The sequence below is a fragment of the Pteropus medius genome, unplaced genomic scaffold (assembly GCF_902729225.1).
Source record: "Pteropus medius unplaced genomic scaffold, Ma_sr-lr_union100, whole genome shotgun sequence".
Lineage (NCBI taxonomy): Eukaryota > Metazoa > Chordata > Mammalia > Chiroptera > Pteropodidae > Pteropus > Pteropus medius.
The window spans coordinates 1,447,681-1,473,303 of record NW_024345602.1 but is presented as its reverse complement, the minus strand read 5'-3'; the positions used below and the strand labels follow the sequence as shown (position 1 = coordinate 1,473,303).

General features: G+C 40.6%; 1 protein-coding gene and 1 pseudogene across 1 annotated transcript; one reads left to right on the top strand and one right to left on the bottom strand.

Moving 5' to 3' along the window:
* Positions 1–2,905: 2,905 nt before the first annotated feature.
* On the bottom strand, positions 2,906–4,855 carry LOC120612166 (peroxisomal acyl-coenzyme A oxidase 1-like; annotated as a pseudogene).
* Positions 4,856–23,398: 18,543 nt separating this feature from the next.
* Positions 23,399–25,358, top strand: GP9 (glycoprotein IX platelet). Its single transcript, XM_039874654.1, has 2 exons — positions 23,399–23,565; positions 24,509–25,358. The coding sequence occupies exons 1-2, from the start codon at positions 23,416–23,418 to the stop codon at positions 25,052–25,054; spliced, it is 696 nt and encodes a 231-aa protein (XP_039730588.1). The 5' UTR covers positions 23,399–23,415; the 3' UTR covers positions 25,055–25,358.
* Positions 25,359–25,623: the final 265 nt, after the last annotated feature.

The window sequence follows — 25,623 nt, the reverse complement described above, 5'->3', positions numbered from 1 at the left end:
CAAATGACATTCGGAGAAAAGTAGGAGTAGCTGTACTAATATCAGATGAAATAGACTTCAAAATAAAAAAGGTAAAGAAAGATACTGAGGGACACTTCATAATGATAAAAGGAATCATGCACCATGAAGGCAGCACTTATTAATACTATGCTCCCAATCAGGGAGCCCAAAATATGTAAAGCAATTACTAACAGAACTAAAGGCAGAAACATACCAAAACACCATTGTAGTAGGGGGCCTAAATACCTCACTGTTGGATGTGGACAGATCATCCAAACAGAAAATCAATAAGGAAGTAACATCCTTAAATGATACTTTAGTCCAACTGGACATAATTGACATTTACAGAGCCTTCCATCCCAAAACAGTTGCTTATACATTCTTCTCTAGTACACATTGAAAATTCTCAAGAATCGACCACATACTGGGACACAGAGATAGCCTCAACAAATATAAGAGAGTTGAAATCATAACAACTATATTCTCTGATCGCAATGCTTTGAAACTAGAGATCAACTACAAAAAGAAAGCAGGAAGAACCACGAATACATGGAGATTAAACAACATGCTACTGAAAATAACTGAGTCAGAGAATAAATAAAAAGATCAAAAGATACATAGAAATGAATGATAATTATAGTACAATATATCAAAACTTTTGGGACATGGCAAAGCAGTCATAAGAGGAAAGTTCATATCATTACAGGCCTACCTCCAAAAACAAGAACAAGCCCAAATCAACAACCTAACACTTCATCTTAAAAAACTAGAAAAGGAAGAACAAATGAAGCCTAAAGTCAGCAGAAGGAAAGAAATCATCAAAATTAGAGCAGAATCAAATGAAATTGAAAACAAAGGAACAACAGAAAAAATAAATGCAACGAAGAGCTGGTTCTTTGAGAAAGTTAACAAATTGACAAACCCCTGGCTAGACTTACTAAAGAAAAAAGAGGACACAAATAAACAAAATCAGGGATGAAAGGGGAAATTACGACAAACACTTCAGAAATACAAAGGATCATACAAGAATACTACGAAAAAATGTATAACACCGAATTTAATAACCTAGAAGAAATAGACCAGTACTTAGAAAAATAGAACCTTCCTAGACTGAATCAAGAAGAACTGGAAAATCTAAATAGACTAATCAGCAGTATGAAAATTGAAACAATCATAAAAAAACCTACCAAAAAGTAAAAGTCCAGGACCAGACGGCTTCACCAGTGAATTCTACCTAACATTCAAAGAAGATTTAATACCTATTCTCCTCAAACTCTTCCAAAAAAATCAAAGAGAAAGCAATGCTTTCCAACTCATTTTATGAGGCCAATATTACTCTAATATCAAAACCTGGTAAAGATAGGATGGCTGAATGGATATGATAACAAGACCCTTACATATGCTGCCTGTAAGAGACTCACTTCAGATTAAAAGACATAAACAGACTAAAAATAAAGGGACAGAAAAGGTATTGCATGATGGACCTAGGGAGTTTTCTGCTGAATGGACTAAGTCATATAAAGACAAATGCCATGTGATTTCACTTGTGGAATCTGAAGAACAAAATAAACAGATGAGAAGGGTGTTAAGGGGTTAGTGAAAAGGGGAAAAAGGTTAAAAAATACAAATGGGTAGTTACATAATAGTCATGGAGATATAAAGTATAGCATAAGGAGTATAGTCAATAATATTATAATAAATATGAATGTGGATAGAGGGGTACTAGATTTATTGGGTTGATCACTATGTGAGTTAGACCTCTAATCACTGTGCTGTACACCTTAAGCCAGTATATTTTATGCCAACTATAATTGAAAAATGAAAATGTTTTTAAAAATCAGAATACGTGGTTTGTCAAAGGAATTTTCTATGCTACTTCTGGGTATAAGAGATTACCTGAGTGATGCTTTTACTTTTCATAAAGCCAGATACTGTAACCTCCGAGCATTTTAATGGTTTATGCTAAAATGACAGAATCTATGAAGTCTGAATTATTCCAAGAAACCCAGTTAGTATGGTCACCAAAGTTACAGTAACCATAACTGAGAGCTCTCCCTGTACTTATTCTATTAGAAAGGAATTGTGACTCTTTTCTTTCTTCGGCATCTCTTTCAGGAAAGGTTGAGAGGGAAGGAGGGAGATCAGCCACCACTGATTGAGGTCCTATCAGCTGCCAAAAGTCCAATATAGAGATAACTTTGGGACTGATATACTTTCCCAAGGAGTTCTGGACAAAGGGAGTTATAGTGCTACTAAGAGTTACAATTTAGGGAGCCTCTGAATGGAGCATTCATCTCCGATCACACAGGACAGTGACCCTACAATAGGCCTGTGCTGAAGAAACCCTTGTGTTTGAAAAATGCTACCGTGAACAAACAGAAACAGTATGTCAGCAACCAAGGGCAAGCAGGCAGACAATTCGTCAAGCACAAACATACTAAATTTTCTCATTAGTTTTTTCACCCCAATCCATTTTCTTCAGTCTAGCAGGAAAGTTTGGAAGGGTTATACCCCACTTTGAAAATATCTTTGCTTACAAACACCTATATCCACTGATTAGCAATTAAGATGTGAAAATAATTAACTATTTAGTAGTTAATTTTACTAATTATCAAAAGTTGTGGCCTACTGGGATCAACAGCATTACAAATGGAAGTCATACTGCATTTCTTAAAACTTTTTCTGAATGCTTAATAGGGCTTGTTCAGTGTTAATTGCACTTAAAATGCATCTGTTTTTTTTTTTTTCCTCATTTAATCTCTGAAAGCTGAGAAGAGGTGTCAATTTATCATTTGCTTTGTAACTCCCTAAATCCAATAGATTCCAACACAGACTTGTGTGACAGGTACAAGGGGAGTAGAAGAATACAACTGCTTTCTGGAGCAAATTAAACTTGTCATGACAATCAGAGTTTGGACTACAGTGGCTTCAGATACTTGTAGTAAGATTCATAGACTTCTGCTTTGTTCAGCGGGAATTTCTTGGCCCACTTGAACAAGTTTTCATGCATATTTCCATCATAGCGGCCAAGCACAGAGCCGAGACACATCCTGAAAATCAAATGCATAAACCAGAGCAAATGTAATCTGGGCAAATCAGTCGGTAATTCTTTGATATGCTGGTGTATTTGGGTAATTTGAGAGTCTGTCAGTATGCTCTCAAGAAAATACCCTGCCTTTTGACTGACTGATTCCATACAGAGAATATAAGAGACATAAATTCCTTAAGACAGCTTGGAGAATTTATTTTGAATTTTGAGTTGTTCTGAAAAGAGCTTAATAGCCACATAGTGGAAATGTGCCACACTTGCTCAAATAAGGTCAGTGGAAGTTAGGTTCTATGCTACCATCTTGCTTTTTCTGTGAATCATTTTAGTTTGAAGGTTTTTCCAGCAATTTCTACTAATCTGGCTGTATGAAATTTATATGCTTTTGTTAGCCTGTCAGGGCTGTTGATATCCACCACAGTTAACCTGACTGCTACTTGTGGCACATCCAGGCAGGCCAATCAAGTAGGATACTATGCCACACGCCGTTTCCTGAATGCATCTGCTTATAATTTTTAATCAGGACCTAGCCATTTGTAACACCATGACAGTGTTTTCTCCCTCAAAGGTGCAAGTTGAGATAAAAGTGATGTAAATATTTGGAAGACCACTGCAATGAAAATAGCTATGCATGCCACAAGCCATCTGACATGCTTTGATAGCAGTGTTAGGAGTCAGGAGGTGAAAGCCTTCAGCCCAGTAGTGAGGGCGTGAAGATCCAGCAGTTCATTCAGGTTTCGTTGGCCACTGTCTTCACTAGTCTGATGATAGGTCTCCTTCGTGTATGCGCGTACAAACTGGAAGGCATAGGCAGTGGCCAGAGGTGGAAAGAGTTTATAAAGGTAGGTTTGAAATTCCAAATCTGTGGTTCTGGTTCACCTGGCTTGATTTCAGACTGGCGCCTCATGGCAATGTATTACATGGCAATGGTGTACACCTTAGCCAGACATGGAGCAGCTTCTCCCATAAGGAAGGACTGATAAACAGCATGGTACTCACAACTTAGTACTCATAGATTTCACTTATGTGCCATCAGGCTTCACCTGTGTATACTTCATCAGCATCTTTTCTCTGGGAATATGATAACTGTCCGTCTTCAGGTAGCCATTATCTCTCATCATAGCCAAATTTGGGGGTGATATTGCCAATGATAAAACCCGACAAAAGCTTACATGTTCCAATTTCACGAATAAGTACAATGAAGGCATGTAATCCACATTTCCCTTTAGTGGAGAGGTGGGCAAATACTATCACATGATATGAAGTCTTTCCAAGTCTACCAGGTCACCACTTGATGGAGGTCACAAAAGGACTATTGAGAATGAACTCCTGGGTTTCAGAAACAAAAGTGGCTGTGATTTCCCAGCCTCAAAGGTGAGTTAATGACCCAGTTCCATCTGAGTGTAAGTGACAATTACCTTGAGTCTTTGGATGAAAACAGCCATTTATCTTGCTGGGCAGTAGTTTCTTGATTCAGCAAGGTAGGAATAAACATGGAGTACTTGAGGCCCACAGATTCCACAAAATTAATCATGTGTAGTTTTTTAAAGCACATGATTTCATCAAGTTCTGAAATGCCGAGCTCTCTCATCTTCTTCACCATGATTGCACTCTTCCTAATAACTGGCTCATAATGCTGGCTGCCAGTGAGGAATTTCAAGTCCTCGTGCTGGAAGTCTAGGTTATTCATAATTAGGTTCTCGATCTCTTGGTGGTGATGGGTGTTCTCTCGGCTGTGTCCAGGATGTGAATGAGCAGATCCAGGTTGAAGCTGGCAGGGACCTGCTCCCAGAGCAGATTGTCGTTCATGGTGACAGCCATTGGAGGCAGTGCAAGCTGAGACAGAAGTGACGATGAGTATCCGCAGCTTCTGTGCATGCCAGGCCCTAAGAACCACCTCATGACTGCGGGAATCCCCATACCATCCCCAGCCAGCCCCTTCTCCTTCACTGTGGCCCCTCAGTAGCTGACCTCAGCCAAGGCAGAGTCAGGGACAGCATGAATACTCTGAATGCACCCAATGGCCAGCCAGTAAGTCGCTTGCTCTCAGCCAGGGTAATCCCAGTGTGGTTTCTGGGAAGGAGACCTCAGATATTTATATAACTTAGAAAATGATCCCCCTACCATTAATCTAGTATCCATATGGCACCATACATAGTTATTACAATATTATTGACTATATTCTGTCACTGTTCTTTAAATCACTCTGACTATTGTGTAACTGCCAATTCCTACTTCTTAATCTATTTACCTTTTTCTCTTAGTCCCCTAACCCCCCTTCTATCTGGAAATCATGAGTTTGTTTTCTATATCTATTAGTTTGTTTTTGTTTTGTTTGTTCATTTATTTTGTTCTTTAGACTTCACATAGAAGTGAGATCATATGGTTTTGTCTTTCTCTATCTGACTTATTTCTTTTTTTTATCTTAGAACTGCTTTGGCTGTGTCCCATAGGTTTTTGGATCAATTTGTTTTCATTTTTATTGTCTCAAGGTATCTTTTGATTTCTTCCTCAATGTCATTGTTAACCACTCATTTGTTTAGTAGCATGTTATATCTTCCCTGTGTTTTTGTGTTTTTCAGTTTTCTTCTTGGATTGATTTCTAGTTTCATAACACTTCAATCAGAGAAATTACTTGATAAGATTTTGGTTTTTCTAAATTTATTGAGACTTGCTTTGTGGCATAACATGTTGTCTTTCTTGGAAAATATTCCATGTGCACTTGAAAATACTGTAAATTTTGCTTTTTGGTGAAATGTCCTAAAAATATCAATCAAGTCCATCTGTTCTAATGTATCATTTATGGCCATATTTCATTGCTGATTTCCCATCTGGATGATCTATCCATTGATGTCAATGGGATGTTAAAGTCAGCTACTATGATTATATTACTGTCGGTCTCTCACTTGATGTCTGTCAATATTTGCTTTATATATTTAGGTACTCCTACTTTGGGTGCCTAATGTTTGCAAGGATTATGTCCTCTTCTTGGGTTGATCTCTTTATCATTATGAAATATCATTCTTTGTTTCTTGTTATAGCCTTTGTTTTAAAATCTATTTTGTCTGATATAAGTATCACTACACCATTTTTATTTAAATTTACACTTGCATGAAATATCTTTTTCCGTCTTTTTAGTTTCAGTTTGTTTATGTCTGTCATTCTAAAGTGGGTCGTTTGCAGTCAGCATATGTATGGATCTTGTTTTCTTATCCATTTAGCTACCCTATGTCTTTTGATTGCAGCATTTATTCAATTTCTATTTAAAGAAATTGTTGATAGGTGTGTAGTTATTGTCATTTTATTATTCATACTTTTTAATTTTTTCTTGTTTCTTCTTCTTAAAGAAGTCCCTTTACATTTTTTGTAATACTGGTTTAGTGGTGATGAATTCCTTTAGCTTTTTCTTGTTTGCAAAGCTCTTTACTTTTACTTCAATTTTAATTGATAGCCTTCCCGGTTAGAACAATCTTGGTTGCAGATCCTGGGTTTTCATCAATTTGAATATTTGTCTCAATTTCTTCTGGTCTGCAAAGTTTCTGTTGAGAAGTCAGCTGAAAGTCCCTTGTATGTAACTAACTGCTTTTCTCTTAATGCTTTTCAGATTCTCTCTTTGTCTTTATCCTTTGGCATTATAATTGTGATGAGTCTTGGTGTGTGCCTCTTTGTGTTCATCATGTTTGAGACACTTTGTGCTTCCTGTACTTGTATGCCCATTTCCTTCACAAAGTTAAAAAAATTTTCAGTCATTATTATTTCAAATAAGTTTTCAGTCTTCTTGCTCTCTGTCTTCTTCTGGTACCTCTATAATGTGAATGTTGTTACACTTATGTCCAAGAGGTCCCTTAAACTATCCCCATTTTTTTTAATTCTCTTTTCTTTTTAATGTTCCTACTGGTTGTTTTCTGCTATCTTGTCTTCCAAATCACTAATTCAGTCATCTGCTTCATTTAATATGTTGATTCCATTTAATGCATTCTTCATTCAGTTATTTATTCTCTTCTCAGACTCGCTTTTAATGATTTCTATCTCTTTTTATAAGTTCTCACTGAGTTTATCTATCCTTCCCCTAAGTTCATTGAGCATTTATATAACCAGCATTTTAAACTCTATGTGGTAGCCTGCTTGCCTCTATTTCATTTAGTTCTTTTTCTGGAATTGTGTCCTGTTTTTTAATTTGTGACATATTTTTTTCTTTCTCATTTTGCCTGCACCTCCTTCCATGTTTGTTTCTATGAATTAGGTAGATCTGCTATGCCCCCAAGTATTGGCAGGGTAGTCTCATGTAGTTGGTGTCCTATGGGGCCCAGGGGCACAGTCCCCATGGTTACCTGAGTTTGGTGCTCCAGGGGTGATCTTTGTGTGTATTTTGTGTGCTATCCTATTGTAGTTCAGTCTTGGTTGATGTTGGCATATCAGTGAGTGGGATCAATCCTCAGTCTGTGAGGACTGCCATGACTACAGCATATGAAATATTGTGTAGTAGTTGACCCCAAGTAGTGATATTCTGTTTGGGAGGACTCTTGTTCCTGCCAATTCCACCCTTTGGGTGTGTCGTTTGTGGAGCTAATTGGTGTGGTCTGAAACTGGCCACCAAAGGTATTGGTTCTGAGGCTTCTTGAGAGGAACTCCAGTGCAGGCCAAGGTCAGCCACTGCTTGTGTTCAGCCCAGGACTCTTCATAGCTACAAAGTGACCAGGGGTTCACATCCACCTTTTCTGGGCTTGGAGGTGCCTGGAAGAGGCTGTGCCTCAAAACAAGGCCAGCTGCAATTAGTGCCAGGCTTCTGGCCACTTAGCAAGAGGCCGCTGCTCTTTATTTGGTATTTGTAGACCTGTGAGAGATTTTAGGAAAGTCTGCAATGGCTGCTTAGGCATAGTGCTTGTGAGAAACAGCTGCTGTAAGAGTTTTAGGGCAGTGCAGGAGTTGGGCAGGCTGGGGTCTCAGGGAATCAACAGGGTGTGGTGGGTATGTTAGCCAGTTTAACAGAAATTCAGATTTGGTGCCCACCTTTGGTTGCAGGCTGGTTGAAGGAAGGGCTCAACAAAGTAACAATGGTACCTGCCAGTACTCCTATCCTGGAGGGCTGCCTCTTCTGCCCTTACCCAGAAGTCAGACAATTCAGTATCTCCCCATATGTCCTGGGCACTTTTTTTTTAATTGTTTATTGGGGTAACATTGGTTAATAGAATTATATAATTTTCAGGTGTACATAATCATTTGACATCGGTATTTTCTATTGTGTGTTTACCATCCAAAGTCCAATTTTCTTCAGCTACCATATATTTGATCCCCTTTTCCCATTTCATTCTCCCCCTAAACCCCCTTTACCCTGTCTACATCCCTCCTCCTCCCCCACCCCACTAGTAGCCACTAGTCTATAGTCTTCTGGTAACCACTAGTCTGTAGTCCAAGTCCATGAGTTTCTGTTTGTTTCTCTGGCTCATTTGTTGCTTTTAGGTTTATACCCCACATATAAGTGATATGTGATTTTCAACTTTTCCTGACTGGCTTATTTCACTTAGCAAGATTATCTCAAGGTCCATCCATGTTGTCACAAATGGCAGTATTTCATCTCTTCTTATGGCTGAGTAGTATTCCATTGTATATATGTACCACAGCTTCTTTATCCAATCATCTATTGTAGGACACTTCGATTGCTTCCATGTCCTGGCCACTGTGAATAATGCTTCTATGAACATCGGTGTGCAAATATCTTTTCGAATATGAGTTTTCAAATCTTAGGAGTAAATACCAAGTAGAAGGAATGCTGGATCATATGGTAGATCAATTCTTAGTTTTTTGAGAAAACTCCATTCTGTTTCCCATAGTGGCTGTACCAATTTGCAGTCCCATCAGCAGAGTATGAGTGTTCCTTTTTCTCCTCATCCTCTCCAATATTTGTTATTACTTATCCTGTTGATTATAACCATTCTAACAGGTGTGAGATGGTATCTCATTATGGTTTTGATTTGCATTTCTCTAATACCTAGTGATGTTGAGCATCTTTTCATATATTTGTGGGCCATTTATATGTCTTCTAGGGAGAAGTGTCTGTTCAGGTCCTCTACCCATTTTTTGATTGAAACATTTGTTTCTTTGTTGTTATTGAGTTGTATGAGTTCTTTGTATATTTTGGATATTAGGCTCTTATCAGAGGTGTTGCTTGCAAATATATTTTCCCATTCAGATGGTTGTCTCTTTACCTTGTTGATAGTTTCTTTTGCTGAGCAGAAGCTTTTCAGTTTCATGTAGTCCCATCTATTTATCTTTGCTTTTACTTCCCTTGCCTTTGAGGTCAAATTCATAAAATCTTCTTTAAGTCCAAGGTCCTTGAGTTTAGTTCTTATGTTTTCTTCTATGCATTTTATTGTTTCAGGTCTTATATTCAGGTCCTTAATCCATTTTGAGTTAATGTTGGTGTGTGGTGATAGAGAACAGTCTAGTTTCATTCTTTTGCAGGTGGCTTTCCAGTTTTCCCAACACCATTTATTGAAGAGGCTTTCTTTTCTTCACGATATGTTTTAGGCTTCTTTATAGAAAATTATTTGCCCATATAAATATGGGTTTACTTCTGGACTCTCGATTCTGTTTCACTGGTCCATGTGTCTGTTTTGCTGCCAATACCATGCTGTTTTGAATTAACGTTGTTTTGCAGTATCATTTGAAGTTAGGCAGAGTGATACCTTCAGCCTCATTATTTTTTCTCAGGATGGCTTTGTCAATTCGGGGTCTTTGTGCTTCCATACAAATCTGATGAGTTTTTGTTCTATTTCTTTCAAAAATGCCAATGAGATTTTGATGGGGATTACATTAAATCAGTATAATGCTTTAGGTAATACGGTAATTTTAACTATGTTGATTCTTCCAATATATTTCCATTTCTATGTATCTTCTTTGATTTCTTTTAATAGAGACTTATAGTTTTCATTATACAAGACCTTCGCATGTTTTGTTAAATTTATTCCTAGGTATTTTATTCTTTTTGTTGCAATTGCAAAAGGAATTGTTTTTTTCCACTTCTTTTTCTGACACTTCAGTATTAGAGTATAGGAAAGCTATGGATTTTTGAACGTTGATTTTGTATCCAGAGACTTTACTGCATTTGTTTATTATTTCTAGTAGTGCTCTTGTTGAGTCTATGTAGATAATCATGTCATCTGCAAATAGTGACAGTTTGACTTCTTTCTTTCCTGTTTGGATGCCTTTTATATCTTTCTCTTGTCTGATTGCACTCACTAGGACTTCTAATATTATATTGAACAACAGTGGCGATAGTGGACAGCCTTGCCTTGTTCCTGATCTTAGAGGGAAGGATGCTAGTTTTTCACCATTAAGTATAATGTTGGCTGAGGGTTTGTCATAGATGGCCTTTATTATGTTAAGGTACTTTCCTTCTATACTGATTTTGTGAAGTGTTTTGATCATTAATGGATGCTGTATCTTGTGGAAGGCTTTTTCTGCATCTATTGATATGATCATATGATTCTTATTTTTTAATTTGTTTATGTGGTGTATCACATTAATTAATATGTGTATGTTGAACCATCCCTTTGCCTCTGGGATGAAGCCCTCTTGATTGTGGTGTATAATCTTTTTAATATTGTGCTGTATTCCGTTCACTAGTATCTTATTTAGGATTTTTGCATCTGTGTTCATGAGAGATATTGGTCTGTAGTTTTTTTTGTGTGCATTATCTTTAGCAGAGTTTGGTATCATGCTAATATTAGCCTCATAAAATGAGTTGGAAAGCATTGCCTCCTCTTTGATTTTTTGGAAGAGTTTGAGGAGAATAGGTATTAAATCTTCTTTGAATGTTAGATAGAATTCACTGGTGAAGTCATCTGGTCCTGGACTTTTACTTTTTGGTAGGTTTTTTATGATTGTTTCCATTTCCATACTGCTGATTGGTCTATTTAGATTTTTCAGTTCTTCTTGATTCAGTCTAGGAAGGCTGTATTTTTTTAAGTACTGGTCTATTTCTTCTAGGTTATTAAATTTGGTGTTATAGACTTTTTCATAGTATTCTGGTATGATCCTTTGTATTTCTGCAGTGTCTGTCATAATTTCCCCTCTTTCATCCCTAATTTTGTTTATTTGTGTCTTTTCTCTTTTTTCTTATTGAGTCTAGCCAGGGGTTTGTCAATTTGTTAACCTTCTCAAAGAACCAGCTCTTTGTTGCTTTTTTTTTTTTAGCATTTTTTTGTTTTCAGTTTCATTTGATTCTGCTCTAATTTTGATGATTTTTTTCCTTCTGCTGACTTTAGGCTCATTTGTTCTTCCTTTTCTAGTTTTTTAAGATGAAGCATTAGGTTGTTTGTTTGGGCTCATTCTTGTTTTTTGGAGATAGACCTGTAATGATCTGAACTTTCCTTTTAGTACCACTTTTGCCATGTCCCAAAAGTTTTGATATCTTGTATTATCATCATAATACATTTCTATATGTCTCTTGATCTGTCTTTTTATTTCTTCTCTGACCCAGTTATTCTTTAGTAGCATGTTGTTTAATCTCCATGTATTTGTGGTTCTTCCTGCTTTCTCTTTGCAGTTGATCTCTAGTTTCAAAGCATTGTGATCAGAGAACATGGTTGGTATGATTTCAACCCTCTTATATTTGTTGAGGCTATCTCTGTGTCCCAGTATGTGGTCGATTCTTGAGAATGTTCCATGTGCACTAGAGAAGAATGTATAAGCAGCTGTTTTGAGATGGAAGGCTTTGTAAATGTCAATTATGTCCAGTTGGTCTAATGTGTCATTTAAGGATGTTATTTCCATATTGTATTTCTGTTTGGATGATCTGTCCATATCCAACAATGGGGTATTTAGGTCCCCTACTACAGCAGTGTTATGGTCTGTTTCTCCCTTTATGTAATTGCTTTACATATTTTGGGGCTCCCTGATTGGGAGCATAGATATTAATGTGTTATGTCTTCTTGGTGCATGATTTCCTTTATCATTATGAAGTATCCCTCAGTATCTTTCTTTATCTTTTTTATCTTGAAGTCTATTTTTTCTGATATTAGTACTGCTACTCCTGCTTTTCTCTGAATGCCAGTTACTTGAAATATCATTTCCCACCCTTTCACTGTGAGTCAACATTTGTCTTTGGAGCTGAGATGTGTCTCCTGGAGGCAGCATACGGTTGAGTTTTGTTTTTTGATCCATTCCGCAACTCTGTGCCTTTTTATGGGTGAGTTCAGTTCATTTATTTTTAGGGTGATTACTGAAATATGAGGTCTTCTTATTGCCATTTTATCTTTTGCTTTCTGGTAGCTCAGTTTTTCCATTGCTTCCTTGTCCTTATGCTTCCGTTTTCCTTATTTTGGTTGGCTTTTGTGAGTTTTCCCTCTGGTCCTTCTTGTTTTATGTTGTATACTTTAGTTCTGAATCTTTGGTGTGTTGTTATCATTATGAATATATAAAGGACAGTTTATGTATATATATTCTATTTTATTCTGTGTGTGCCTTATCTCCATTCCCCTTTGCAAATTCGGATCTTTGAATCCCCCCGTTTCAAGTCATTGTTATCTCAGTTTGTTCCTGTGTATGCTGAATGTTCATTACTATCTTGTTATAACAATTCTCTTCTTATTATTTAAGCTTATAATGCCCTTTCCTTAGTAAGGGTTGCAATCCTCTGCTTCTATTTGCCTGATAGTCACTTTACTCCTAATTATGTATTTTTTTTTTTGTCATTGTATTTCTTATAGTGCAGCCCTCGTGGTGGAGAATTCCCTCAATTTTTGTATGTCTGGAAGGGTCTTGATTTCTCCTTCATATCTAAAGGAGAGTTTAGCTGGATACATTATTCTAGGCTGGTAGTTCCTTTCACTTAATAGTTTAAATATTTTGTTCCATTCCTTTCTGGCTTGTAAGGTCTGTGCTGAGAAGTCCAATGATGATCTAATAGGTTTTCCTTTATACGTTACCGTTTTGTTCTCCCTGGCTGCCTTGAGAATTCTATCTTTGTCGTTGATTTTTGATAACTTTAATACAGTGTGTCTTGGTGAAGGCCTTTTTGGGTTGAGATAATTGGGTGTCTTGGTGAAGGCCTTTTTAAGTTGAGATAATTGGGAGTTTCTTGAATTCCAAACTCCAGTTCATTCCTTAGCTTTGTCAAATTCTCGTCCACTATTTGTCTGAAATTGCTTTCTAGTCCCTGCTCCTTTCCTCACCTTCGATAATGCCCATTATTCTTATGTTTCCTCTCCTGATGGTGTCAGCTAGTTCTTGAATTTGTCTTTCATTATTTTTCATTCTTTGGTTTCTCTTCTTCTTTCTGATTTATTTCTAGATTTCTGTCTTTGATATCACTGATTCTTTCCTCCATTTGGTCGACTCTATTTTCCAGGCTTACTATTTTATTTTTCAACTCTTGCAGTGTGTTCTTCATCTCCAGAAGTTCTATTTGGTTCTTTCTGAGGGTTTCAATCTCCTTGGTCTGCTCATCTAGTTGTTTTTTCAATTCCTGAAATTGTTAATTTGAGTTATTTGGGATCTCATTCAGTTTTTTCAGAAGTACCATCCTGAAGTCTCTGTCATTTAAGTCGCATATTTCTGTAATAGTCTGTAAGATTATTTTCTGGAGATTATTCTCTATTTCTTAGATGCCTTGTCACCTTGATTGTTCATGGTGTTTAATGGACTATTTCTCCACCTGGGCATTAATGGAAGTGTATTCTGCTGTTTTTCCAGAAAGATGATTTATTATATAAAGGTCTCTCTTTAGCCTGTTGCAAAGAAGGTGCTTTTATTTTGGTTTCCAGTTGGTGGCATCTAAGCCTTTTGGATCCCTGCTTTATATAAAATCTTAATAATGCTTTTTAAATTTTCTTGTAGATATTTAATCACTCTTGCTACCCTCAGTTTCTGTCCCTATGTGTCGGTAGTGCTTGCTCTGGTTCCCCTAGGACTTTGCAGTGATCGGTCTCGGAAGGTATGCGGGGTGAGGCCCTCTGGGTTGGGGGTTGGGGACTGCAGCTCAGCCTCAGTTTTGCAACCACGGCTGGCAAAAATCAACTTTTGTTCCTCTGCAGTCCTGTCCCACTTCTCTGCTTTCTGCCCTGATGACTGGGCCCTGTAGCTTTCCCAGGCAGGGCTTTTCGGGGAAGTCACTGCAGGAACTCACTGCTCCTTCTCTCCTCCCTATCCTCCTACAGGGAGCTCTGGCAGCTGCTAGAGGTAGCTTCTTTATTACTTCCAGTCTACCACCCAACATCCGAGTTTCTGATCTGTGGTAGCTCTTATGTGCAGATCACACGCTCAGATGTGCTGGTGTGCAGTTTAGGTGTTTTGTTTGAGTTTTAAATATTCAGCTTATTGTTGTTTCAAGGGGAGAGATCTGGGTACGTCTCTCACTCCGCCATGTTTCCAATGATCCTGTTTTTGAAGCTGCTGTGTTTTATCTGGAACTTAGGGTGAGTGTTTGTGAGTGAGTGAGTGAGTTTATTCTTGGGCTCATTAAGAGAACACTTTGGTCTACAGCAGTCTTCTGTCTCACCTGGATAGAATCTCTACTGATTTTCATAGCCATATGTTGTGGGGACTCTACTTCTTGCCACTGGTTCTCTGGGCTATGGAGCCCAGTGTGGGGCTAGGACCCCTTGCTCTTCAGAGGAGACTTCCACAACTGAGGTATCCCTTAATTATTCTTAATCATCACCCATGGGGGTGAGACCAGCCCATTTCCTGTCTCTACCTTTCCTACTAGTCTCAATATGGATTCTTATTTAGTTATAGGAGTTCTATTCAGCTAGCTCTCAGTTTGTTCTCAAGGATGGTTGTTCTATAATTTACTTGTAATTTTGATGTAGTCATGGGAGAAGGCAAGGACTGCATTTATCTATTGTTCCATCTTGACAGGAAGTCTCGGTACACATTTTTATATTACAAAATTCTCTATATATTTTGGTTTGATATACTTTGCCAGATACATAATGCAAATTTCATCTCCCACTCTGGTTTTTCAAATTCTCTCTTACTGATGAATTTTGATAAGTAGTAGCTACTAATATATCATCATATGAGCCAAGTTGTAATTTTCTCCTTTCTATTTTGAGTTTTATTGTATCAAAAGAAAAATTATTTTAATTGATTGTGAGCTTCTCTTCCAACATTTAAAAAATTTTTGTTATAGTTGGCATATACTATTATATTAGTTTCAGGTGTACAACATAGTGATTTGACATTTATATACCTTATGATGTGATCACCATAAATCTAATAACCATCTTTCACCTTGCAATGTTATTATATTATTGAATATATTCCTTGTGCTGTACATTACAACCCCATAGCTTATTGAATTATCTTTGATTTCTCCACAAAGGTTAGCAACTTTCATCCAATTAATAAACAGGAAAATGCACAGAATCAGAAAACATCTTGGATTTCAGGACTTTTTGGGAAATTAAATTAACTGTATTGCTCTCAATACAGTTAACACCTTGCCACCTCTGGAATTAAAAATCCCAGTGACAGCCTTATGGATTTGCCTTTAAGTAGATAATTATGGCTGAGTCTCATTAATTAGCAAGAGTCCTTGGGGATGTGTGCCTTCTTATGGGTCATCGTGAGAGGTGCAGTCATAGAGAAATGAGCTCATTATGGAAGGGTTTGCAAGGACACTGGAATCTGTCTGGCCCCATTTTTAATTTCAGTTGTGGCAGAATTCCTGGTTTAGCTTACATAAAATCACATAGGAGCAGGAGGGAGAGATGCAGAGAGCAGTGGTGGCTGATATATCTATCACTATTTGTTCTGAGATTGAACATGGGTGAGCTTTGTTTTCACTCTCCCTTCCATTCCCTCATGAGATATTTAACACCACAAAACTTTCCAAGCATTTCTTCAGCAATAGAAACACTCCTGCATTTCTGTGCTGAGCCATTGTGTTTTGCTTCTTATTATAAAAGATCTGAGAAGAAATACCCTGGTGGTCCATTAATATGTTTAATCTGTAAATATAGATTTATATTTTAGAGGTGACACTTTTTTCATCAAGAGCATGGTCTATCTTCTCTCTTTTATGACTCAGAAACCATTTGCTCATCAGAGAGAGGCAGAATAATATTGGTTATTATTAGACTTTGAGTGAAAATATTGGCCAATATGTGTGGTTGTTGTGTGCCAGGTGTGATCTACATGGTTTCACATGTGTTCACTTATTTATCCTCAAATCAACTCTACAAAGTTACACTGCTACAATTTTTATTCCTATTTAAAGATGAGAAAATAGAGGCCCAGAGATGCTGCATGGACCTGCAAGGCTCCCCAGCTGGCACATGCACTAGGGGGGATTCAACTAAGGCTTCTGGAGAAAGTCTGCTACTCACCCTGCACTGAGCCGACTCTTCAGAGCTAGCTGACATCCACCAAATCCTGAAAGTCCAGTTTACAGTATGACCAGCAGTTTACAGATGTGACTGTATTGGGTTCTTCTCACCAGGTGCCTATATACAGATATCATCATCCTGAGCACTTATGGGCTGTTGTTTGCTGAGTTTGGACCCTGCTATGTCTTATTTGAGGCACTGAGGTACAGTGAGGCAGCACTACCGATACTGTTGATGTTAGGTTTCTGGTCTCAACCAGGTAACAGAGGAGATGAAGTCGAAGCCTAGGGAAGGTGGAGGAGGAACTGAAGTTGCTTATGACAGGGATGAAACCAGGTAAGGAAGACGTAGCTCTCTCGCACAGCAATGGGAAGCCATAGAAAGTCGTAGAAGGAGATTCTGTCCCCAGAATTTTCCAGGGATTCCTCTTGGCCAGTGCTGAGGCCTCAGCCGCATCCACCCTGACAGTTTGGTCCTCTGAACCCCTCCCACCTTCCACTTTGAAAACTCTCACCTTTGCCCTTAGTAAGGTCAGTCATGGCTGCAGGGAAAGCCACAACAAACTAGATGTTTGATGCTGCAAACAGCTTTATTCAATACCCTCATGTCTACAGGACCAGGGGCTAGAAATAGGCTTGCAATGACCCAAACCTAGCTATGCAGTGCACCCTATTTGACCATGGGTCCTGGAACCAGAGCTTTCTGCTCATATTAGGGAAAATCCCAAGCTTAGGGGAGGCTGTTCCCCATAAAAGATAACCTTGTGTGGTTCTCTGAGTCCTTTCATAATTACCTTTCCATCACGTAAGATGACCCAGCTGTAGCTCCCTCCTCACCAGTGAACCCTGGTCCCTGCATCTCAGGGCCAGGTAAGAAAGGAGAAAAGAGAGAAGAGAGGTGAGGAGGGATCAGAGAATGAGCCACACCTGCAGGAATCCTGCAGCCACCTGCAGACCCCTCCCAACCACAGCCCATCCTCTCAGACTCAGAGGCCCTTGAGCTGACAAATGCAGGGTGCTAAGGGTGTCCAAGCTGAGCCCAGGCAGCTGGAGTAGCAGGAGATTCAGGAGAGGAAAACAGAAGCTCCTGCAGGGAAATATGGTTATCCATTCTGTTTGCACAGCTCTGGACCATGTATCTTGTGTGGTTTTAGGGAATTCATATGTGCTATGTGTGTATGCCTGTGCACATAGCACAGAGCCGTGGTTCCCAAACCAGATTACATGTTAGAACCCCCTGGGAGAGTATAGAGAATATGAAAATTTCTTACACTGAAGATGGAAGGTCAGATTTATACAGCCATTCAGGAAACTGTCAGCATCACTCCCAGGTATCTATTTCACAGACATTTCGATACATGTTCACTAAAAGATATGCACTAGATGTTCATCATGACACCATTCATGATAGCCAAACTGGAAAGTACTCGAATGTGCATTGAGTGAAATAGATAAATACTGGCAATATGTTTATACACTGGGATACTGTTCAGCAGTGAAAGTGAATGGCCATTCTGAGAGCACTTCCACTCTAGTGAGGCCCTGACCTCCTCTCCCATGCCTCCAAAGAGTGATCAAGATAGGAAAGAGGAACATGGCCCAGTCCACGGTGACTGTGCAGCTAGTTTCTGTCTCCTCCTCCACCCTAAGGACAAGAGAACAAGGCCAGCCCAGAAGATAGCCCCAGGCCAGGACTGAGTTCGATCAGTCAGTCAACTCTGTCTTGTCTCACCCCATCGGGTTCCAGGTAGTGCTGGGGTCAACCCCCTCACAGGGCTATTGTATTGGAGGGCAAACAGAGGCCCTCTTTGTGCCAGGATGGACTTTCTGCTCCCTATCCCAGCCAGCTCAGGACACCTCAGATAGATAGATATAGATATAGGTATATATAACTATCCTTTACATATTCATAATGATAACCACATGCCAAACATTCAGAACTGAAGTATGTAATATAAAACAAGAAGGACCAGAGGGAAAACCCACAAAACCCAACCAAAATACAAAAACCAACACACAGGAACAAGGAAGCAATGGAAACACTGAGCTACAGAAAGCAAAAGATAAAATGGTTATAGGAAAACCTCAATATCTCAATAATCAACCTAAATGTAAACGGACTGAACTCACCAATAAAAAGAGTTGCAAATTGGATCAAAAACAAAACCCAACCATGTGCTGCCTCCAGGAGATACGTCTCGGTTCCAAAGACAAATATAGACTCAAAGTGAAAGGGTGGAAAATGATATTTCAAGCAAATGGCATTCAGAGAAAAGCGGGAGTAGCGTTACTAATATCAGATGAAAGAAACTTCAAAATAAAAAAAGTAAAGAAAGATACTGAGGGGCACTTCATAATGATAAAGGAAATCATGCACCAAAAAGACATAACACTTATGAATACCTATGTTCCCAATCAGGGAGCCCCGAAATATATAAAGCAATTACTAACAGAACTAAAGGGAGAAACAGACCAAAACACTATCGTAGTAGAGGGCCTAAATATCCCACTGTCGGATACGGACAGATCATCCAAACAGAAATCAATAAGGAAATAACATCCTTAAATGACACATTAGACCAACTGGACATAATTGACATTTACGGAGCCTTTCATTCCAAAAGAGCTGCTTATACATTCTTCTCTAGCGCACATGGAACATTCTCAAAGATTGACCACATAGAAATGAATGGGATCCAAAACTTACCTAATTGAGTGCTTCATATGGAAAAAAATTAACTAATTTTTATGAGTCAGCAAATTAAAGGGTACAGATAATAGAAGAAAATTCCCATTACGTTATACAGAAAACAATCCTCTGAAATGTGGAGGTTTCTATTGAGAAATCAGTTGACAGTCTTATGAGAGCTTCCTTGTAGGTAACTAACTGCTTTTCTCTTGCTGTTTTTCAGAATCTCTCTTTGTCTTTATCTTTTGGCATTTTGATTATATGTGTCTTGGTGTGGGTCTGTTCGGGATCATCTTGTTTGTGACTCTCTGCACTTCTTGGGCTTGTATGTCTATTTCCTTTGCCACGTTAGGGAAGTTTTCCATCATTATTTCTTCCAATATATTTTCAATTCCTCACTCTCTTTTTCTTCTTCTGGTACCCCTATGATATGAATGTTGCTATGCTTGATAGTGTCAGCTTTCATAGGGAAAATGCACTATGTTTTGGTGAGAGCTTTAAATTAGGCATGTTCTTTGTTCCCTCTAAAGCCAGCTCCTAGGACCCACCCCTATACCTGCATGGTTCCTGGTTTGGCCTGCTGCCCAAACTTGGTGATCCATGCATGTGCAACATATGCCTGGGCATCCAGGAATCCTCTAGGCCTGGGGGGCTCTTAAGAAAGGTTTTTAACCATTGCATAACTCCCCGGATAAAGGGAGCCCCCACCTTTTCGGGAAATTGTTGTAAGGTAGTTGCTTTAAAGCAGCCACAGTCCAGTCAGTCTGCATTTGGACTTGCTCCTCATGGGATTTTCAGCTCCTCCAGCCAGCAAGACACCCAGATGTCTCTTATTGGAGAGAACCTTGGCTGGGCTGCCTGGTTTTCTTCTAGAAAGGCAGGGTTAGATAGGACAAGGGTCTCAAGGTCTGGGCAATTCTTACTAAATGCTATTCTTGCTAAATGTTAAAATGTAGCACAGTATTTTCCAGAACAGGATGAGCTTGACAGGAACCCAACCAGATAAGTATAGCCAACTGCAAAGAAGAAATCAACATGTAATTACCCAAATAATATATATAAGCAATGGCTAAACCTTTCTTCCAGGAGGCAGAGCTTTAAATGTGAATCCCCTGTCTTCTTTACTTGATGCGAGTAAATAAAACTGCCTAATGACAACCACATCTCATTCTTGAATGGAACACCCCAAGCGAAGAAACTCCTGAGTTCAGCAACAAAAGTCCACATTATCCCAGCTTGGTCTTCAGGGAAGAAATACACATGTGTGTAGGTTAGGGCTTTTAATGAAACCTAAACCTTTTACCCCAAAAGCCAGCATTTGGGACTTGGCATGTGCCTACACTTACCTGGTTTTTGTGCCTCACTCCCAGGACCTGCATAGTTGGCACACGTGCAGTAGGCACCTATGCTGCCAGAAGCCCTCCAGGCCTGGAGGGCTCTTTGGAATATTTCCCATTTCCCTGCATAGTTCCCAGCAGCAAAAAGGATATGTAGGGAAAACTCTCATATGTGTAGGTGAGGTCTTTTAATTAGGTCTATGCCTTGTCCCCTCAAGAGTCAGCTCCTTGACCTGGCTTCACTCTTGAGTGACCTTATATGGGTAAGAAAAATATACAGGGAAAAAAAAAAAGTCTTGCTTCATATTGAAATTGAGGAGAATTTTTATTGTCTTCTTCCTGCTCATCTGTATGTTTTAATCTTTCCACAATGAAAATGATATCCTATTCGTATAGGGCTGTGTTCTGTTTTTTGGTTTTCTTTTTTTTTTTTGGTCATTGTAGTTATTTTAAGCTGTACATGCTAAAAGTAATGAAATCTCAAAGGCCTAAGAGAAAGTGTGTGTGGGCCTGAGCATGTTGAGGTCGGATCAGTAAAAATGGCCTGGGGGCTCTGAGATACCCACTCACTGGGACCCCTTCACTACCTACTATAATGGTATGCAGGAGGCAAGTGGAGATGATACCAGGCAGGGAGTCCATGAGGGTGAGGAGAGAAGGCCCCAGGAAGAGTTTCTTTGTGGGGCCCAGGCTCCTGTGAGAGTCCTCAAGGAGTTCCTGCCAGGTGACCCCACAGGGGCAAGAAAGTTACAGAGGAGATATGACTGAAGCGGACTGGACAACACCTTGGCCCTCTGTGCATACTTGGTAATGACCTTGGGCCTCACAGGAAGGTAAATGCCCAGCTCCTTCTCAGAGAACAAACTGGGCCAAGTTGCGGACAGAACCTGAGAACCCTCTGTGAACTGGAAGGGGAGACCCTGGTCTCTCTAGGGAGGCCCAGCTCAGATTGCCACAGGGAAGGACTTAGGCTAGTCTGAGTGGAAAATAAGAAGATAAGAAATAAAAACACACACTCTATCAAGTAATCCTGGACAAGGATAGTTTATCACAGTTCGTTTTACCAAAATAAAATATTATATTACGCTTTTGTGCATTTTATTCCTGTCACTCAACAATACTTAGTGGAAATTCTTTCAACACAATTCCTATAGTTTTATTTCATTTTACATGACTGTATAATATTCTTTGGTGTGCATGTGCTAGTATTTATTCTTTTTGTTTCCAGTTTTTTGCTACAATTAACAATGCTGCAACACACATCTTTGAGTATTACAAAAAAATCCAGATGTTGTAGGAACAGAAAGTTGCTGATGGCAACCACTGTGGCAGGTGTGCTGAGAAGCTCAGCTAGCCAGACCTCCCTTCAGCATCTGCACAATAAGGGTCAGGATTTAAAAGGACCAGGGTCCCTCCCTGCTGATCAAATCTTTTATAGTCGAACCATTCATTTACTCATGCAATCACTCAACACAAACTAATTGAGGACCTAGATGTGCAAGCACTGACCTAAGTACTGTGACTTTGACCACGAAGAGGGTGGATAAGGCTCCACCTCTCAAGGAGCAGACATTCTGGTGGGGAGAAGCAGATGATAAACCTACAAGTGGATATCAACTCCATGCGTTGAAAAGTTGCAAAATGCTTAATAAGAAAAAATATTAACACTCTGTTGCAAACATAAGGAATATTCCTGAGCGTCCCATGTATAAACAGTGTTCAAAGCACCCTCCAGCTCTCTGCCTTTGACCTTTCCTGCCCTGTAACTTCTGCTGTTGCCACCCTCCTTTAAAGAACAAAAATCAATTGGAAAGCATCCAGGTTCCCTCCATCCTGGCTGGAGTAGCATCTGGCCCTGCACAAGCTCCAGTGGAGCCTTAGCAGGCAACACAGCTGCTCTGCACCTTAGTTTTCCCCTCCAGCACTAAACCATTTGGAGTACTTCCAGCCTGGGAGCCCAGGATCCTCTTTTTGGGTTTGGCGTTGTTGGCCAGCACTGGCCATGACTATGGGGAATAGCCTGGGAATCCCCTTCCTCTCCTCAGCAGCCCCCCACTCTGAGTTCCTCTCCTGGGCCCCTCTGGCCAAGAGCTCTGTTTACTGAGGTTGCTAGAACCCCTTCCCAAAACATTGCTATACCCCAGGGGTTCCCACACTTCCATCGCCCCTTGCCCCCTCGGTGGGTACAAATCTTCCCATCTCTTCAAAACTTTTATTGACTTAGTTGATATTTATAAGTGATATTTTTATAACTTATTATAAAATGCATACATTAATGTTTTAATTTTATATACAGTTTAGAATATTTTACTGTTAAGATTATACTGATTAATATTTTGATATTAAAAATATAATTAAAAATACATTTCTTTTAAAGGAAACTTTATATCACTAACATAAATGGAAAACTGATGTCACTTCTCTAAGTGGAATGTAGCTATAGAAATAAATATAATGTAAATCAAACAATGGTCCTAAATTCTACCAGACTAATGTCTGATAGAAGCTCTGAGCCCCAGGCTTATAGGCCTTTATTAAAAAGTGGTATCAGGAAGTGTTAGAAGATGCTGTAGATGGCACCAAATGGAGACTTTTTTCCTTGAACTATTCAGGACCAAAGAGAATTAAGAACTAAATCACCCTCTCCGATAGAATTTTTGTCTTGCCCATGTTTGCTGCCCAACTCAACCCTTGTGAGGCAAGCACGACAGGGACTATTGCTCCCATTTTCCAGATGAGCAAAACTGAGATTTGGAGGAACAACCCACAGAACCACTCATCTCCAGGGCCCTCTCCTCCCGGAAGCCCTCCCTACCTCCTGGATCCAGGTGAAAGGCCTCCTTGGTCCTCCCAAAGACCCTGCACTAAGGCTCATCTAGGCACTCACTGGTAGTACAATGGGATGCACTATGAGACCCTTTCTGTAAACTGGGGTTGATGTAGTGTTCTGTGCCCAAGGCACTGGGACCCCAGGGCCTCCCGCCTCTGGAGATAGGCTTTCCAGGGCTGCATGCAGAGGATAAGCCAGGCTATTTTCATCACTTCCTTCCTCCCACTTAAGCAGTGGTCATCATCGGCTGCCTTACATAGAACTGCCACCTCAGCCTCAACCAGAACGGTTCAGGCCACAGAAAGGGGTACCCAATTACAGGCCTCGAAGGTAAGTGGCCCTCCTTATTACTCAGCACTACCTCTCCTAGGCCTCTCCTAGGAAGAAGTGGGGAGGCCAGGTGTCAAGTCCTACCTCTATGCCTCCTTCTGCTCTCCCCTCCAGAAGACAGCTGTGAGCATTTGCTGTAAGATACCTGCTCCTTGGCTAAGTCAAGATTTGTTGGTTTATTCAATAAATAGTAATTGGAAGACGGGGAGGAGGGTCCAGTGGGGAGTCTTAGGAAGGGGAAACAGTCATGGAGGGAAGGCAGTGAATCAGGCAGAAACTGGCCCACGAGACCTGAGTATGAGATTGGTTTTTGACACAAGTCACTCTCTCTTTCGTGAGCCTCAATTTCCCCAATTCCAAGCATTAGCCTAGATGAGTGGCTTTCCAGAGGGACCCTCTTCTGGGTTCCCTTCCATGTCCCCACCTCAGCATCCTCGTCCTGCTGTTTTCTACACCAAGTACCATGTGAAGGTTCACTTAGCCATGGCAAGCTGTTTGGAATTGATGGGATGAGGTGTGGTCTGTGAAGTCCACACAATTGGCCTGACCCCAAGCTTAGGCATGGAAGGTAGGAGCAGCCTTCCCCACGCTCTGGGGGCCAAGGGCCAGGACTGTAAATCATGTAGCAGGGATCTGTTCCCCCCACCTCCTGAGCCCCCATCTCCTTTCCAAGAATGTGCTTACCCTTGCTCCCTTCCCCCACCTCAGCAACCCTCACTGTCCTGCCTTCTAAATGTCCAATGAGGGTCAGCCAGGCTCAGGTTGGGTGCACTTCACTTCAGTCTTCATCACCACAATTTCACAGATGAGAAAGCTGAGGCCTGAGAAAAAAATTGTCCCTTGTCTCAGGTCAGATCCCACTGCTCCCACAGTACCCACTGGCCCTTGGGATGGGGTACAGGCTGCCAGGCCCTTGCTCACCTCACGGCCATTCTCCCTACAGCAAGCTTGTACAATGCCTGCCTGGGGGGCCCTGTTGCTGCTCTGGGCCACTGCGGAGGCCACCAAGGACTGCCCTGCACCATGCACCTGTCAGGCACTGGAAACCATGGGGTTGTGGGTGGACTGCAGGGGGCAGGGTCTCACGTCCCTGCCTGCCTTGCCAGCCCATACCCGCCACCTCCTGCTGGCCAATAACAGCCTTCGATCCCTGCCCCCGGGCGCCTTCGACCACCTGCCCCAGCTGCAGACGCTTGACGTGACACAGAACCCATGGCACTGCGACTGCAGCCTTACCTACCTGCGCCTCTGGCTGGAGGACCGCACACCCGAGGCCCTGCTGGATGTCCACTGTTCCAGCCCCAACCTTGCCACCATCTATCCACTGGGCCAGCTCACAGGCTATGAGCTGGGCAACTGTGGCTGGCAACTACAGGCATCATGGGCCTACCAAGGGATCTGGTGGGATGTGGCACTGGTTGTCGTGACCACAGTGGGCCTTGCTCTCCTGGCTGGCCTGCTGTGCACTGCCACAGAATCTCTAAACTGAGCCCAGGTTCCCTGGGTCACCCTCAAGCCAGGCAGCCAGGCCCTCCCTAGACTCCAACAGCTCTGATCAGCCAGGATCACCAATAACTCAAAATAAACTGGCTGCTCAGCCACTTTATCCAAGCTCAAAGATTTTCTTTTCCCTCTCAGTTCCTTCTGGAAACCTGAGTTCATTTTGTTATATCAGATATCAACTGGGGCTTCTCTGTCCCCCAAGTTCCAAGTAAAATGGGCTCCCCCCAACAATTCCACAATCTGGACATTTAGAGCCTTCCCCCAGTGCCTGCCAGGTCCCAGGACTCTGATTCTCATACCCTCCTCTGTCTACCAGGACCTGCTTCCTACATGGGCTGTCACATACAGCTCAGGCCAATTGCACATCAATATTCAGTGCCTCTCCAAATTTCACACACACACACACACACACACACAAAACTTGCTTTCACAACACAGCAGTGAACAGACAGGAGGTAATGAAGACCCTGGATGGCAGGAAGGTAGAGAGCATGTTCATCTCTGCAATTCATTCACTGAAAAAGGCACATCACCATTCCCAAAATGGCCTTTGGC

Excerpts from the sequence above, each read along its gene's own strand:
- GP9 (XM_039874654.1), top strand. The coding sequence starts at position 23,416 with ATGCAGAGGATAAGCCAGGCTATTTTCATCACTTCCTTCCTCCCACTT. Across the intron at positions 23,566-24,508 it reads CCCAATTACAGGCCTCGAAG|CAAGCTTGTACAATGCCTGC; the intron begins GTAAGTGGCCCT and ends TTCTCCCTACAG.